Genomic DNA, 18,748 nt, shown 5'->3' with positions numbered 1-18,748 from the left:
ACACCAAAACTTCTTTTTTTTACACTGAAAGTTCTAAGGGCATAACTTTTTTAAAGAAGAATGTTTTACATTTTCCGGCCTATTATTATAATTATGGTTCTTTTTTAAATATATTCTGTCGACTTGTCATAAAAAAACAAAACACATCTAATGTTAATGTATCTTAACATGCTTCTAATGCATCAACGATTGGGAACATTGATATGTTAAACATTTCAAAATGTTTTTCAAATATAAGTAGATTTTGATATGTTACCTTATACGACGTCAAGTGGAGGTTATTGTAATATGCGTTTTTTAACAATTTTTACAAATTTGATTAATTTTTCATTCAAAAATGTCAATTGCAAAATGTGTTTGGCAGTTCATTATCCCAGCAGCTGTGTCGATGCGTCTAGCTATATTCTTCTACCATGGCAACTCTATTACCGGGTAAACAGCTGTTTACCTAAGTAAACATATATAATCTCACAGCGTTGGTATTTTTGTTTTGATTCCACATTTTTATTCCTATTTGGCTGTGTCGCTTTTCGTTTCAGAGATGCCATATTGCAGTGTCCACACAAGTTTGCTTTGTTCCTAGCTTTTATCGCTATATTTCTGTTCTCTAAGAAAATAATACAATAGTACAGAAGTAGATTAGATTTTCAGAAGAAATTTTCAGAAAATTTCGAAAATTTCAATAATTTTTTTAAATAAAATCCTAAAATGGCAACTTATTCGAATCCACATTGGTTGCTATGTCACATACGGAATTCGTTTATATCCACAGACGATACGGGAATGTGTGAGACTGTAATGGTTAGTGATGATCTGCCCAAACACTACCTCAAAAAATTTCAGGGCAATGGAACACGTAATTTCCAGCAGCAGCAACAGAGGCGATCAATGATTGCAGGTCAACAACCTCCACAGCCGTTACATCATCGTAACTATGATCCGCCACTGCAGGAGGTAGATTTCATTTGCTATCCCGGATTGGATCAAAGTGATGACGAAGAAGTTGACCTAACGGCCCAGTCATTTGATATACAAATGTATCCGGAAGTTGGGGCGCATCGTTTCCGTTCAAATACGGCACAGAAATTGGAAGAAATGGATAGAGCCCGCCGCAATGCTGCCCAAACGAAACGTGTCAATTATGAAGATGATGTTGTGAAACCAGAAAGCAATGATTTCTTTCAGCGCAAACCTGTGAAACCTCAACCTCCGCTGGATACGGATAAAGGGGAGGGATTAACTGGTGGCAGCAAATTGAAAAGTAAGCTATCACTGAAATTAGCCAATAGTCCAAAACATGTGGAGAACAAGTTTCAAAGATATGCCGAGTTCGATGGTACATCTCAGATTGGGGTGCCTGTGAAGAGCATAAAAATATTTATAAGTATGCTGCCCGAGAAGGAGAAAAATTATCCACTGAAAATATGTGTTTTGTCGCATGCAAAGATATATCAGGTGAGTTGTCTAGTAGATTATGGTAAAATCACTTGAACATGAATTTCGTTTTCTTGCAGGTCATTGGTTTGGTGTGTTACAAAGCTTCCATTGAATTTCCGGACTTACCCCTAAAATCTGTGCGACATTATGGCCTGTATATGACTGAAGATAATGATGATTTGGAAGAATTCCCACCGTTAGATAATGATGAGCCTTTTTCCAAATTTGGCTTTTCACATCTTACATTGGCCGAAAGAAAAAATGTACCCTCCACAGCCGGCCCCACAAAGTCAATGACTTCAGAAGACGACAAGGCCCGTTTGGCTGCAATGGCAATTAGTTCACACAACAACAGCACAGCTGAGGGTGATGATAGGGATGACGTTGATGGCAGTCACAATAATGTGGTGGCTGATGGCCGCGTTGATGATTTGGAAGAACGTATTCTAAGTCAAGATGATATGTTGGAGGCTCCAGTTTATCGCACCTATACCCTTAATATTATCGATAAGAAATTCTTTAAAACTGAAGTAATTTTGGGCATATCTGGCGAGCGTATCGAAATCGATCAGCATAAACATGGTAAATTCTGGACTAAACAACGGGCCGTAACATATCCCATTGATGCAGTGGCACATTGTGAAATTGTCGAAAAACGAACAATGAAAGCAGTCCTGCGTATATGGTTAAAATCAGCATCGGCCATAAATGCCATCAACTTAAATGATACCAAATCAGCTGGATTAAGTGTTACAGCACATTCACCCACCAGCCCTGGACATTATCCACATTTTTCATCGCCCTTCAACTTCCTAGGAAGTTCAACAAACACCGCCAGCACATCATCAACATCGCATCCCACATCATCATCATCGTCTACACAAAGTATACGTTTTAAACATTACGATTTTGAAACCACACTGCCTACGGCTGAACAAATATTCAAAAAACTTAATTGTATACTAGAGATGACCTCATCGGAGGTACGTCGAGAATTTCTTAGCATAAAACAACGTAAATTGGAAAAGAGTCAAGCTAAAAAGCATCTCAAATTGTAGTATCTAAAAAGTTTCTATATGCAATGCTATCGATATCTGTTGCATTCCTGTGTAACCGGAAAGTGCAATGATATACAAGCTGTATTGCCACTGCAAAAATCACAATATCTAAAATAGTTTTAAGGAAATGAGGTGGAATAAATCTCGGTCAGAAGAAAATTAAACTGCGGTGCGGTGCCAGCGATTCAAATCTATTATTTACGATAATTTATTATGATGTAAAATTGAAATGAACAATATAATGGCATTTGTCGTAAAACGAGTCAATAGTTAATATAGTATTTTTCTCATCCCTGGCAAGAACTTAAGTTATGGCCTGGCTTTACAAAAATTGGCTGTAGTTTTATTTCCTTTGCAATAATACTTATAAACTACAGATCATTTCCTATCCAAGCGACCAAACACCTCTGTCTCATTTATGTTTATTATAGTAAACTTTTAACACAAATTCTTAGTTTCAAAGTAATTGTAAAACTAAACTCATAATACATTTTTTACAATAAGTTAAGTTTTAATAATAAGATTAATTATATTTTGATTTCACAAAAAAAAAAAAAAAACATTACTAAATTTTAAGATTAAGTCACTTTATAAAAGCAAAATGCAAACATAAAACTTACATTAGATAAATATACTTTATATTCATGAGTATTAACTTCAAATCTATTCTCTACATTATAAAATTAATACATGAACAACTAAACACCAATACAAATGTCTAATCATGTCAAATGCTTGTCAGTGAGATTGACACACAAATCGTCTGGGTGATCTTGAAAAACACAACAAACAGCTCTTAATAATCGGAAATAAAGGCTTAACAATATGTTAATCGTAAATTTAAAAATAATTTGATGTCTGTAATTTATTCCATTATTTAATAAATTTCATATAGGTTAATATGCATATTTTTATGAACTTCCGTTGTATCTGAATTGAGGATTGAAATCGATTAAAGTTCAAGTAAATTCATTTGCTAATCAAGTTTGATAATTTTAAATATGTGTTTGTATTTGAGATAGCATTGTGATAGAATGCAGCACCTGAATTACTTATCCGATACAGAATCATCAACAGTCCGTACAATGGCCAAACTAATCGTACATTAGATTACACTTCCTAAGTTTTTCTACCAAGTGCTAAAAATTTTCCTCCCTGTATCTTCCTATTATTAAGACTAGTTTTTATATCTTATTTTTATATGTTTTATCATAGGATGAATGATATATTTGGCATTCCGTTTGCAATGTATTGAAAAATTTGTCGGAGACCCATTCAATACATATGTACGTGATCAGTAGTGTGATTCTGTAACTAGTTACATATACTGTTAGAGTCGTATGTAAAATGACCTATGAGTCATATGTAAAATATCCATAGTTTTTCCAATTTTGATTTTGTATTTATTGTTTTGAAAAATAAAAACAAAAAATTTTCAGAATCAAGGACGAGAAGAAACGTACATTGCAGGGCTCCCGAATAGGACATTAACTAGTTTTGCCATGAAACTGAAATATTAAACACTATGAATATTTCGAGCTATTTAACTCATTTTTCTTGTATGATCTACCGTGCAGGCCTTTAGATGGCCTCCTTAGAAAACATCTATAGAAGTAAGAAAAACCTCAAGAAATTCTTCTTGACTTGAGAAGAAAGTGAATTTTCTGTAAAATACAGGGTGATATAAAAAACTGCAACAAAGTCAAACGCCATAATTTCTACATTTTTTTTTTAATTTTATTGAATGAAAGCCAAAATGTCGGAAATAGCATAAACTTTTAGAATAAATTTAGATTTGTTCGAATTGGTCACTTTTGGCACGAATTATGGCCTTCAAACGGCCAATGAAACCGTCACACGCTGGCCGAATGTTGTTCTGGTATTACATTGGTATTTTTACATTGGTATTTTTAGTGCCAACCTTGCTTTCCACAATACCTCATTTTGCAACCATTCTTGGGAGGCGCATGTTGAGTGCGATGGTGCTGAGTGCTGTTGGAATGTCCATGGTCTGCGGCCAAAATGTTCGCGTGCTCAATACACGCTCCAGAATATTTTCGCGGTAATTTTCGGCATTTATTCTGATGCCACGGTCGATTAATACGAGCAGAGAGCGACTATCGGCTGTTATGGCGGTCCACACCATCACCTTAGCCGGCGCATGAGTTCTGGTGGCCAACCGAAGGTACATTTCAGCTGACGCCTTTGGCAAGTAAACACCATCATTTTGTTTACAAACTGCTGGACAACGACTGTTTTCTCATCGGAGAAAACCAAATTCGGCAGTTCCCCACTTTCGGCCAAACGAAGCAACTCTTTAGTTCTTTTGAGTCTATTTTCTTGTTGCGGTGTAAGTTTTTGCACTTTTTGGGATTTCAATGGCTTTACCCCTAGCTTATTTTTCAATATTTGCCTAATGGAATATTGCGATATGTTCAGCTCACGAGTCATCTTTAGGTCACTTCCTTGTCGTCGGTCGGGCTACGCAACCAGTATCAAGGTAACTAGCGATGGTACGAGACACAAAAGATTTGTTCACATTTAAATGCTGGAGTGCTCTAACAATAGCCACTTGTGGTTTTTTCAGCCAATTATCAGGAAATCACACTATCACGCTTGACTTCCATCACGAATAACTTTTTTCTGGAAAATTCTCACCAAAATGTACGCTTGTAAACAACATAATGAACTGTCACTGGAATAATATTATCAGCAGTCGGACGAGTGGCTTAGAAATGACAGCAGACTGAAATTGGTTGCAGTTTTTTCATCTCGCCCTGTATACCTCTAGAAAGAATGCTGTGCATGAGGACGTCTCCGCCCATAAGACCTATAGAAGGTCTGCTGTGTTAAGATGATATCTAAAAGGCCTTCCTAGGACCTCAATAAGCTCTTCGCCTTAAAAAGGACAACTAGAAGGTCTACCCCCAACTACCTTTTTCCTCTGCATAGAAAACATCCAGAAGGACTCACAGTTCAAAATTCCCTGGGAAGTCTTCACCGACATCAACCCAATTAGATATGTTGTACTTTTGTAATTTTGCGCTTTAATTCTAAGATTTCAATCTTACCGGTGCAGGAATCAGTAAATAAATAAATAAAAGTATAAAAAGTGTTCTCAATTGAAAGCACCGTTGAAAGCACTTTCCCCGAAAGGAAAACTAGACGTCTTCTCCACATTGAAAACTTCTCGGAGGTTTTCTCCATTTTGAAGACTGCTAAAAGGTCTGCTCCATATTAAAGACCTCTAGGAGAAATTCTCCTTATGAAAAGGCCTCCACAAGATCTTCTCCGCACAGAAGACATATTCTTCGTCCCGAAGACAACGAGAATTTATTTTCTGTCCATAATACCTCTTTAATGTCTTCCCGGCCCCAAAGATCTAAGGTCAGGCCCAAAGTCCTCTGGGGGCTCTTTTTTGTGACGAAGACTTCTGTGAAGTCCTCTCCATCTACAAAATCTTCGAGACGTCTTCTCAATCCAGTAGTCCTCTGTGTGGTCTTCTGCGCCAAGAAAACATCTGGTGGTCTTCTGCGCCAAGAAAACATTTAGGTGGTCTTCTCCGTCTAAAAGAAATCTGTGCGACCTCTTCGTCCACAAGAATTTTAGAAGGTATTCTCCATATTGAACACTTCTATCTTGCAAGTATTCTCCTTAAAAATTTGGAAGGTCATTTGTCCATAAAAGACCTTCGGGAGTTCTTTTCAGCGCCCCGAATACCTCGACAAAATCTTCCGGTTTTCCCGTCTTGATGTCTTATCCGTCACAAAGGCTTCTGGGATGAGAGTTTTGTGGAAAAAAGTAAGTTGATCGTCAGTTTTCTTCATGGCGAACTTTCTACTCAAGAATATGGACATAATAATTTAATTTTAATAAAATTCTCCACTCTATCACTTTTCACGGAATTGACTTATTATTTTTAACAATACAAATATGAATACTTGTGTGTGAACATGTGTATAAAAACTTATTAATAGCTTTGCTTTTGTTGAAACGCCGTTGTTTTTGTACTTCCGAGTCAAGTTTTCCTACAAACATTTCAATGTTTATTTGTTTGCAAAAAAAAAAAAAAAAATAGAATCACTTGATCATCCTTGACGTGTTTTTGTCCGATGGCATTCAAAAGCAATTGCATCCATTTATTTCCTGTCTACGGAACCGTTATTGATATGCATTCTAATGCAGCAGCAGCAACAATAACAACAAAAATATGCTGGAATTAAATGGCTGCAAACACACAAATGATATACCCAGTTGGAAAATTTTGTTTATGGTAGATACAACTCCGGGCGCACATAACGAATTTACCATGGTAGAAGAATATACGTAGTCGCATCGACACAGCTGCTGGGACAATGAACTGTCAAACCAATTTTGGAATTGAAAATGTTGAATGAAAAATTATTTAAATTTGTAAAAATTGTTGAAAAACGCGAATTATAATAACATCCAAATGATGTCGTGTATGAAAACATATAAAAATCTACTTGTATTTCAAAATACATTTAATTTCTTTTTTGACATATCAATGTTCCCAGCGTTGATGTGTCTACCTGTATTCTTCTGCCATGGAATTTACAGAGTTGGAACTTGAAGTACGTTTACACTTACTAAATTAAAGAAAGTTTATTCTTACTAAATCGAATGGATTTCAACTGTCAATTCCATTGTGTATACGTCAAATGAAATCTATCGGATTTCAGAGTCGATTTCATTTGACGTATACGCAATGGATTTGTTGCAAAATGCATAACATAACAACGTCCGATTTTCATCGTATAAGAAAACATATAAAAATCTACTTATTCCCAAGCGTTGATGCATCTACCTGTATTCTTCTACCACGTGCGAAATCTTGTTTTAAAATTTTAAAATTTTAAATTTTTAAATGTTAAATGTTTTAAAATTTTCTACTGGGCTTCGCAATTATTTAATAAAATACTATACGGAAGAGTAAAAGCCAATATCACTTAAACTTGTTTTTGTTGCAGCGGCTGCTGATCAACATTAATTGTTTGCATTTTTCACAGAATTATTTTTACTTTTGGTCTTCAATGAAATTGAAAGAACACAACAACAAATGCATCGTTAATTTCATAAGATTGGGTAGTGCATTAATAGGCACTTTGCACCAAGGTAAAAAAAAATAGAATTTTTTGAAATTTTTTATCGAAATATGGGACATTTAAAATATTTGATTATATAGCCGATTATTGCTCGATATTGTGCCAATAATAACTCTGTTCCAGAACCTGCAAGAATCTACAGGTCTTGCATTTTTTTCGATACATAAAGGAAAAATCGGTTATCGTAGTAAAATCTTTTACATTCTTGCAGTTCTGGAACAGAGCAAATGTATAATGAGAATTATATACTTCAATTCGGGTAAATAAGTATGCTTAATTTTCTAGGGTAATATTTTCAATAACTAGAAACCTTGAGAGAGTCTGTGCTTTATTTTTGGTCCATTTGACATTAATTAACTGACACCCAATTCATTTTTCCGGTTGCCAACAATATTTAAAATATAGAATGTTTCTCTCAAATATGGTATTCCATTTAATTTCTAATAAAAGGTTGGACATAACTTTTCAGTTGCAGTCAGATGACAAAGCGCCTAAAGAGAGTGGGGGGTCAAATGTGAGAGCGTTATTAAGTGAAAATAATCAACAATAAAACTACTAACAAAAACAATGGTGGCAACAATAACAACAACAGCAACAATTCAAAGACAACCAATAGTCATGATCTTTTGGCAAGCAAACTGCAATACATTCGTCTCGTACAGATACGACATGCCGTACATGTGCATATTCACATGCAGCTAGGTTAAAATGCAAAAGGCATTAACTGTAGATTTTTCAGATGCACTAGAGGTTATGGTCCGATTACACATAATCTTATAGTCATAATTAAAGTGACTTTTTTCATATATTATATTTTGTTAAAGGCCAGATTACACATTATGTTAAAGACAAATATGACGCGACGTTTATCTTTTTGATTTTTATAGCATACTTTAAGGAGCTCCCAAAAGTAAACATGTGAAAGTAACACTTGTATAATATTTATTCTAGATTTTTAGTATAAAAATCTTGGGAACTTTAAAAGTATGCTATTAAACATGAAAAAGTACATATGACTTTAACATAGTGTGTAATCTGGCCTTTAGTAAAATATGAAAAAAGTCATATATGATTGTTACATTATGTGTAATTGGACCTTAATCTCTGGTCAATCCATGGTAGAAGAATACAGGTAGATGCATCCATGCTTGGGGACATTAATATGTCAAAAATTTGTAAATGTTTCTTCAAAAGCCAGATTGCATATCCACATACCAGAAAAAGTGGACAATTTAAATAATAATTATAATTTTATTTAATTATCTTGTGTTGTGCTTTGTGTGTAGTAGATGGGCCGAGAAAAAAGACGAAAACCCCAATGAATATATTGACCTCAGCACTTGTATGGAGGAGCTCAGCAAAAATTTTCATAGAAAACTGGTCAGCCCAAAATCTACATATTTTAAAAAAATGAAGTTGCTGTTGGATCTCGTCATGTAATCCTGGTGATTATTCAGCACATGTTGATCTGAGATGAAAGGAAACCAAAAATTGAATATCATAAAAACCAGGTAAAATTTTGAATATATGTACCAATGTGAATGCTTATGATAAATCAGGATAACCTCCAACAACCCACCTCCTTACATGAGATTTAACATAATCCGAAAGAAATCGAAAATATTAGTTTCTTAGTATTAATTATGGTATTAATTTTGTAACAAAACAAAAACTAATTTGAGCCAACAGAAAGATAACTAAAAATTTGATTCTCCGAACATTAGATTAAGTTGTGACTGTCCATAGTTTGTAGATGAACATTAAAGTTGACAGTTTTGTAAGGGTTTCTATCACTAAAGAGATCGGGGTTACCCCGAGATAAAGGAGGATAAATTGCAAATTCGCTCGAATTGATTCGACCATATTCATAGACAAATGAAAATATAGACAACGAAATGCTCTCACCGTTTATCTTCGAAAAAAATCGAAGCAGCAGATGTCGTCTATATCGTTTCAGGGGTTTGAGTGGGAATATTGAAGTCACTCAATTCTAAAACGTTAAAAATAACAAAAACTGTAGGATATTTGTCGGTTGGAAATTGTTACATAATAAAATAAATGTGAAAATTACGTGATGACATCAAAAAATTCCGGAATAATCAAGTAAAATTCTTGAAAAACAATAAAATGTGTTTTCGAAGTCGAGTGGGTTGAACGCGTAAATCAGCATGTTGACTATGCAAAACATGATGAGAGCCACCTGGATAAAAAGACAAAACTAACTTTTCGTTGTCTATATCTTCATTTGTCTATGCCATATTGTAACATCCAACATGTCGTCACTAAGAGAGCTCGTTTAGAAAAGTGATAAAATAAAGTGGCCAGATTTGATAGAAAAAACACATATGTGATAGGACCTGGGGTTATATGTCTCCATGTCACTATGGTAGAAGAATCAGGTACATGCATCAATGCTTAGGAACATTGATATGTCAAAAATTCTTAAATGTTTCTTCAAAAATAAGTAAATTTGTATATGTTTTCCTATACGACGCTAATCGGAGGTTGTTATGATATGCATTTTTTAACTATTTATACAAATTTGGATAATTTTTCATTCAAAAATTTCAATTCCAAAATTGATTTGACAATCCATTGTCCCATCACCTGTGTCGATGCGTCTACATGTATTCTTCTCTATGGTTGATTTAGGTTTAGCTAGGATTCACATAGGCCCGCTCCTATATCTTCCCTTTATAGTCCACTTTTGTTATCCCTTACTTTAGTAAAAGTGAAGGATAAAGGTCACATTATCGGGCTCTCATTATTACATCTTTCCTTTAAAATATAAGCACTTTTTACAGAGATATGGCAAGCTTTTTGTAAAAGTAACAGGTAGTCACTACATTTTTCACAATGGCATCTTCATTTTAGTTTAAAATAATAATAAACAAAACAAATTTGTAATTAATTTCGTGAAATATATTTATAATTTAGTTCTTCAATATAAAATAAACGATTTGTGTTATTAATTTCTTCATTTAAATAAATGTTGATGTTATTGTCATATTATCAATATAAAATATGAATTCAGTAAACTTAACGTTAAAATATAAAGGGAAGATGGTCTGGCCTTTCGCTTATGGGGCAGTTTATATTTAAATCAGATTTGTAATAACGAAAAACGATTTATGTGTCCGACAACATCACTTTTTTATCCATCGGGAAGATGTAATAACCGGCCATAATGTTAGAATCATATGTGAAGCTACTTTTTTACATTTATGTAAAGCATACGTTAAGGCGCTTCACACAATTTGTTGTCCGAAGGGAAACGCTTTATATAGAATATATTAATATATTTATAGTATACGTATCATATAAACCTAATATCTGCATAGCATTTCTTTTAAAATTAAAAATTTTTGGGTGTGCTTAAAAGTTTGTTATCATGGCAGAAGAATACAGGTAGATGCATCAACGCTTGGGAGCATTGATATGTCAAAAAAAATTAAATGTTTTTCAAATATAAGTAGATTTTCATATACTTTCATATACTACGTCATTCGGTGGCTATTATAATTCGCGTTTTTCAACAATTTTTACAAATTTAAATAATTTTTCATTCAACATTTTCAATTCCAAAATTGGTTTGACAGTTCATTGTCCAAGCAGCTGTGTCGACGCGTCTACCTATATTCTTCTACCATGTTTGTTATATATGTTGAAGTGTAGGTGGTGTGTAGGTCTTCATAGTTTAGATTCTTTGCATTGTACAAATATTATCACTTAGTACAATTGACATTTTATGCTAATAAACTTTTTTACATACACAAATCCAACAACAAATACATACGTATGTACATATGTCGATCACTATGTTTGTATTGTATGTAAGGCCAAGGTTATCTGTCTGTATTTAAGGTCGTTGATATCACATTAGAGGAAAATGTACATTTGTATATAAATAAATGTGTCGGTATGTATGTTTGTGTGTATGTATGTATGGTCATTCTAATGATTATAGATTGGCTATTAATAGCATTCATACATACAAACATATGCATATGTGTGTATTTCTGAATGTGCATCTGTAGAATTGGGTGTCTGCCTATAAGTCTGTATGTCGACAAGTGCATGGCAATTTAAATGCTATAAAACAACAACAACAATTTAATTATTTTCATTTTTATGGCAATTATGGCAATGACATTACAACTGTAAAATGTAAATAAATAAAATAATTTGCAAAAAAAAACAACAACTTTTACGCAAAGAACTTAGCTGTTGGCAAATATTAAACAAATAATTTATGAATTTGGTGCCAAGTGTTGAAAGGCTAATTTGTGTTATTGCCAGAAAATGCGCTAAATTTTTACGGAAATTAACAATTGTAGGCCGTTGAAGGGGACTTTTGGGAATATCCACAATAAAATAAAATAAAACAAAATAAAAGGGAAAGAATTATTAAATACTCTAATAGTACGTTTATATATATGAGGGTTAACCCACTGGATTTGGATTTAAATTGTCATATCCATTACTTTTACTTCAAATAAATCCTCTCAAAGAAGGTTAACCCTACAAAAAGTTCTAACGTTTAAAGAACTGTTTAAATTATATTTTTGAGAGAAAATCCCGCAATTTCAATCAATTTTTTGCTCTATTTAATACATTTCTAAAATGAGGAAAAAAATTGAAAAAATAAAAACAACTCGTTGCATGTAAATTTGACAGGAAGCGGGTATAGCCGTAGGTCTTCTGTTATTTTACGAAGCTGATCGATCTCATTATTGTACCATGATTTGAATAAATTTTGCCGTTATTGCCATATATATTATCGATAAAAAAATATGGCAACACGAATTAAGTAACGTTACAGACCATGGCAGAAGAATACAGGTAGATGCATCAACGCTTGGGAGCATTGATATGTCAAAAAAATTTAAATGTTTTTTCGAATATAAGTAAATTTTTATATGTTTTCTTATACTACGTCATTCGGAGGCTATTATAATTCTCGTTTTTCATCAATTTTTGCAAATTTAAATAATTTTTCATTCAACATTTTCAATTCCAAAATTGGTTTGACAGTTCATTGTCCCAGCAGCTGTGTCGACGCGTCTACCTATATTCTTCTACCATGTTACAGACAAAAGGAAGATGGTTTGACCTTTTGCTTATCGGATAGTTCAAATTTAAATTAAACTTGTTCGACAACGTAACTTTTTATCTATCGAAAAAATGTAATAATAAATTATGGGAGAATTCAATCATACACGCTATGATTACAATTTTAATTTAAAGTTCAAAAGACTAAATATGCCGAAGCATTTGTATCTTTTAAATTCGGACTTGTATTGCCCATTTGATATATATGGGAGCTATATCCAAATCTGAACTGATCTTGATAAACTTTGTCAAAGATATTTCTCAGCTGTATTTCATATATTTCCCTGAATATCGTTGTTACAGAGTGCATATTATGGATGCGGAGGACAATAATAACAAATCGGATGAACAATATATATGGGAGCTCTATCTGACCGATATAGCTTCTGATTTCGATCAAATTTGGCATACTTATTTTCAGACCTTATTTGCTTGTATGTGCAAAATTCCATACTATTCGGGTTGATATTACACGTTTGGTGCACAATGAAAGGCAAATCGGACGAAGATATATATGAGAGCTATATCTAAATTTTGACCGATTATCTCCAGTTTCAATAGGGTTCGTCCTTGGGCCAAACAAATGATTTGTGCAAACTTTCATCTGGATCGGACAGATCGGTACATGGACAGACGGACGGACGGACATGCAAAAATCGTCTCAGAATGTGATTCTATGCAGATCATCAAAAGGAATTATGGGTCTATCTCGTTTCCTTTTGCCTGTTACAAACACATAATACCCTGACCACCTTGTGGTGTAGGGTATAAATAGCCAAAAATGTTCTATGCAAAAACCTAATATAGAGATGTTTTTTTTTTTTATTTTTTTCGTTACATTTCCAATGCTAAATTCAAATAACGACTTTGCGGAAATATTTGCGACTTTGGATGTATCGAAGTACTAATGTAAACAGCAGTGATGCTTCAGTATGTGAATTCCGCATCGGATTTGCGGATACGAGGAAAAATATTAAATAAATTAGAACAACCTGTTGATTCTAATTTTGAATAATTCTGACAGAAAGCGGGCGTAGCTCCAGGGTTGTATTTCTGTAAAATTCTAAGACGTTTTAGACCTGTCCTTCATTGCGTCTGTCCGTTTGTTGTAATCACTCTAGAGTCAAAACGAATAAAGATATGAAGCTTAAATTTTGCACACATCTGTCTTTTGCCTGCTGGCAGGTCAATCAGTTCAATAGTCCCCATATAACGGTACCCCCTGATATTCGGTATTTTGATGATTGTACCCAAATTTTTCAATGAAATTGCCTAAAAATCAACAAAAGGTGTTCCTTCTTTCTAAGCACTTTACCCCCTGTAAGAGAAATGTCTATATAGGTTTATGATATCGTATAGCCCACATGCAACGGTACCTCCCAATATTCGGTATTTTGACGATTTTAGGGACATTATTCAGGGAAGTTGTTTTAAATTTCGTATTTAGAATTCGTAATGGCTATTACAGACTATGACAAAAAATTTCGTATGTTGGCCCACGTCTTTGTTTAGCCTACATATAACGGTACCTCCCAATAGGTACTACAGCCTGTGACAGAAAATTCTCTATGCAGGTCCAGGTCTTCGCATAGGCCCGAGTTAGTGTCAAAAGCAAGACGTTTTCAAAATTTCACAATTTTAGCATCAGTGTTTTGACAGATAAATTCATGGTAGAAGAATATAGGTAGATACATCAACGCTTGGAAACATTGATATGTCAAAAAAAAAATAATGTTTTATTAAAAATAAGTATATTTTTAAATATTTTCTTATACGACGCAAATCGGCGGTTGTTGTAATATGAATTTTTCAAAATTTTTACAAATTTCAATAATTTTTCATTCAACATTTTCAATTGCAAAATTGGTTTGCCAGTTCATTACCTGTTTACACAAGTCAATATTTTACTAAAATTGCGGTCTATCCAAATATTTCAAGCCAACCGAGAGTATGAGAATTATTAATATATTATATTACATATACGAGTTTGTTAGCCAATTATGAGTACATTTACCAGGGAAACAGGAAAAAACTGACCCAAATAAAAACATCAATATTATAATGCATTAGCTGACGCCCCCTTTACATTCGAAGCTCATTTTATTTTTATCAACTTAGAAATTGCGTTTACATGTCGCTGTGACAATCAATTAATGTTGAAATTACGTACACACTCACACACACACGCACATCGTATTGAGTGTAAATGCAAAGACCTTTCTATCAAGGATACTCATTATCGCGCTGGCCTAACAAACATGTTTTTGTTTTTAAATGAAAGTTGTTGCGAACGCTCGGCGAGAAAAAAACCCAAACAAAAAATTGGAAAAAAAATGAAAATTTATTTTCAAAGTTTGTACTGGAACGGCAATAACCACTAGGCAATAATTTAATTGAAAACAAGTGTTTGCAAGTGACAATGAAACTTGGGCGAACACCCCGCATAGTACAACTTTAGCAACAACAACAACAAAGTTACAGAAAATTCAAATAAACTGCCGTGCTGTCAGACAAATTCATTCACTTCTGTCACACAATGTGTGTGCAAATGTATGTTTGAATAGGCATAAATTACGTTCGTATGTTATCTTTAATAGGCCCAATTCAGATATTTTAAAACCAAATAAAACTGACAATTAAAAAAATTTCCCCTCCCCACAATTTTGTTGTAGTTTTGTTTTCTGTTAAAACAAAAACAAGTAAGAAAATTTATGGGAAAACAAAAGGCAAATCTTTGGGGGAAATACACATGTATCTCAAGGCGTTCTTTTACGCCAACATCGGACAAATGTCCACCGCCTTTGGCCATCCAGTAGAACAAAGCAACACCTTTTCATTCACATGGTCCACTTTAGGACTTTTATTATCTTAAAGTCTTTTTAAATTCCAATTTGAATATCAGTTTAAGAAAAAAAGAATACGCCTTCAAACACATAAACGAATGTGTGTTGCCTGCCTAGATAACACTTGGCCACACATATTCTCGTTTTTTGCCACCAAACTCAATTGACCAAACCTCAAATGTTCGTCAAATGCGTGTTCAGAACGCAAGAAAAAAATCTAACCAGAACAGCGGTTACACCCCAAATAACAATGTCCCAAACACGCCACGCCACAACCACCAACCATCGGTGTGTTTCGGCTATCGCCGCAACACCTAGCTTCATGTATTTTATTCGCGATCATTTGGGCTTTGGTGGCCTATCAACATTCTGTCATTGGACAGTGATAAAGTTAACTCCAGTCGCCGAGATAAATCATTGTGAGAAGACAAATTGGAATCCGTTTGGGATAAATAATGGAATGTTCAGTCAATAGGTTGACCCATTGCTTTTGTGATTTTCAATGGAATGATTTTTAATGTCACTATAGGTGTTGATTGAGGGGAAATTTGATATTGAAGCGAAATTATGCCTATGGAATTGAGGTTTCCTATAAAATCTTTAAAGATGTAAAAAGGTCTGAGGAAAGAGATTATTTCAGCCAGGTTTGGATTACGTATTTATCTTCATATTTTTTGAAAATATTGGTCTATACGGGTAGGAAATGCTCTCGAATGCTGTCCGTTTTGCTGTGCTTGGCTTCCAAATCGAAGTCCAACAATAGATCTACCTTTACAGGACAAGCAAGAGTATGCTACTTCGTTAACGAAAAGTTCACATCATTGGGTTCTGAATTGACCAAATTTGTATACCGTTCATATTGTTACAAATGTAACTAACGGGTTAAGTTCACTTATATTAATATCCCCATTATAAAATTAAGAAAGTGAAGTCTTTTCAAATAAGCATTCCCATCTCTGCATTATCTGTAATTTACCTTGACAAATTTGAAAATTTGAGAAAAAGTTCCTATATCTGATTTCTGTGTATACAATGGACTAATAAACGAACATTTGACAATGAAATGCTGTCCAATAATTAATTTTAAAAAAATTGTGAACATATGATTGCATGCCTTTACCTTCTTAATTCTACCATGGAAAGACTTTTCAAAATGATATTTTATTATATCGAATTTATTTTGTTTTGTATATGAGAATGTGAATCCGTGAGAAATAATAATACATCCTACTTTCATTTGAATGTCAATAAAACATTAAAACGTTCTATTTTTTTATTTTGAGATTTTTGTATTCCTTTTTTCTTATAAATACCATGGTACAATAAGGAGGTAGAGCAGCTTCGTAAAACTGCAAAAAACAGCCCTGAGCCCATGCCCTGTCAGAATTATTCAAAATTATAGGCAACAAGTTGTTTTCATTTATTTAATACTTTTTGTTCATTTCTAAAATGAGTCAAATAGCGCGAAAGATGAATGAAATGCCTGAATGTTCTCTCAAAAATATGATCCATTCCATTCCATGCCAAAATTCATTAATATTATTAATGCGCGCCCCATAATTTAAGTTTCTTCCATTAATTGATTTTGAAAATATTTCGTTTTCTTTTTCAAAACAACAAATACATACAAAAAATTGGCAGAAGTCGGGCACACTTAGAAAAAAATTATAATCAGCTAGAAGCTCTACCTTACCTTTTTATTGCACCATGATAAATATATTGTTTTGAAAATATTGTGTGCGAAAATAAGTAGATATTTTATAACTAAGGATCAAACAATAAATGGAGAGAGAGTCACATACTATATGAACATGGTATGACATGATGGGTAATAGATGGTAGAAGAATAAAGGTAGTCGCATCGACACAGCTGCCAGGACAATGAACTGTCAAACCAATTTTGAAACTGAAAATTTTGAATGAACAATTATTCAAATTCGTTAAAATTGTCGAAAAATGCATACCATAACAACCTCCGATTGGCGTCGTATAAGTACAAATATAAAAATAAATTTTTGTAAAGAACATTTTAAAACTACCTGCATTATTCTACCATGGGATATTATTAAGAAAATATTGATTATTATGAAAATACGACGGAAACTACCACACCTTTCCTATTTATTTTAAGGTTCTATCTGACGAAATGTTTTTTTATTTTTACATACGTAAAGACAAATTTTCCATATAAAGAAGTTGGACATATTGTGTGATACATGGATACGAGCAAAGTTTTTTTTCGATCCAGCAAGCCATATTTCCATCGGAAAAATATAATTAAACAGAAATGTTGTTAGTTGTTACATGGTACAATTACCAAGGTAATCCCATGCTATCATAAGTTGTGTTCCAGAACCTAAAAGTTAGTACTAATTAGTGCTAATTCTACTACAACGCGTTCCCGTACTCCAAAAACTAGCAAAACTCGCAGCTCTCTCGAGAAAAAATGGCGCTGAGTGGTGCACATTTCTGCTTGTTTTAGCTACATGAATTTGGCCGAGCAGAAATGTGCAAATTGTAAATTTGACATTTAATTGGCAGGGCTAACAAGGTTGAAAAATGTATTAATACATTTCAATGTTTGCGCGTAACAACAAATGTAAAGAAAAAAGATTAACTTAAAAAATAAAGAATAACTAATATTTGAGGTGCAAAAAACAAAAAGAGAAAATATGGAGCAATTGATGTATTCACTTTTGGATGATTCCAGCAGTGAAGAGGACTGGCTGAATGAGGAATCAGACGAAGAAAACGTATTGGAAAACAGTGCAAAATTAGTAAAAGGTAAATTGAAAAATTAAGCTTAGAATCAAAGACGTTTGCTTATTACTGCGAACATTTTCTTTTTATTTTTTAGGTTGGTTGTCTTCCCAACTTGTGGCATTAAGTCTTCTTGCAGACCACCTCTAAATACTCTTCAACGCATTCTGAAAACAAAATCCGATTTAGACTGTTTTCTTTTGGAATTTTGACATTTTAGCGCATTTCTGCTAATTTTCCGTCCCCTTATTTTTTGAGCACACCTAAATGAGAATGGCATTTCGTACTGTTCTCTCTTCTGCTAGTTTTACTACTAAAAAAGTACTGGAACACAACTATATTATTACAAATAATGTTGGCTGTATCGTGATTTCAACAGACAGACACATGGAATTAGAATTTTATGCTGATC

General features: G+C 33.6%; 1 protein-coding gene across 1 annotated transcript; it reads left to right on the top strand.

The window, feature by feature from the left end:
- The first annotated feature begins 584 nt into the window (after positions 1–584).
- On the top strand, positions 585–3,345 carry LOC101891176 (stress-activated map kinase-interacting protein 1). Its single transcript, XM_005181750.4, has 2 exons — positions 585–1,455; positions 1,515–3,345. The coding sequence occupies exons 1-2, from the start codon at positions 709–711 to the stop codon at positions 2,493–2,495; spliced, it is 1,728 nt and encodes a 575-aa protein (XP_005181807.1). The 5' UTR covers positions 585–708; the 3' UTR covers positions 2,496–3,345.
- Positions 3,346–18,748: the final 15,403 nt, after the last annotated feature.

This window comes from Musca domestica, unplaced genomic scaffold (assembly GCF_030504385.1).
Source record: "Musca domestica strain aabys unplaced genomic scaffold, Musca_domestica.polishedcontigs.V.1.1 48, whole genome shotgun sequence".
Classification (NCBI taxonomy): Eukaryota; Metazoa; Arthropoda; class Insecta; order Diptera; family Muscidae; genus Musca; species Musca domestica.
Note: the sequence above shows the minus strand (reverse complement) of the source record. Positions and strands in the feature narration are given on the sequence as shown.

Excerpts from the sequence above, each read along its gene's own strand:
- LOC101891176 (XM_005181750.4), top strand. The coding sequence starts at position 709 with ATGGCAACTTATTCGAATCCACATTGGTTGCTATGTCACATACGGAAT. Across the intron at positions 1,456-1,514 it reads CGCATGCAAAGATATATCAG|GTCATTGGTTTGGTGTGTTA; the intron begins GTGAGTTGTCTA and ends GTTTTCTTGCAG.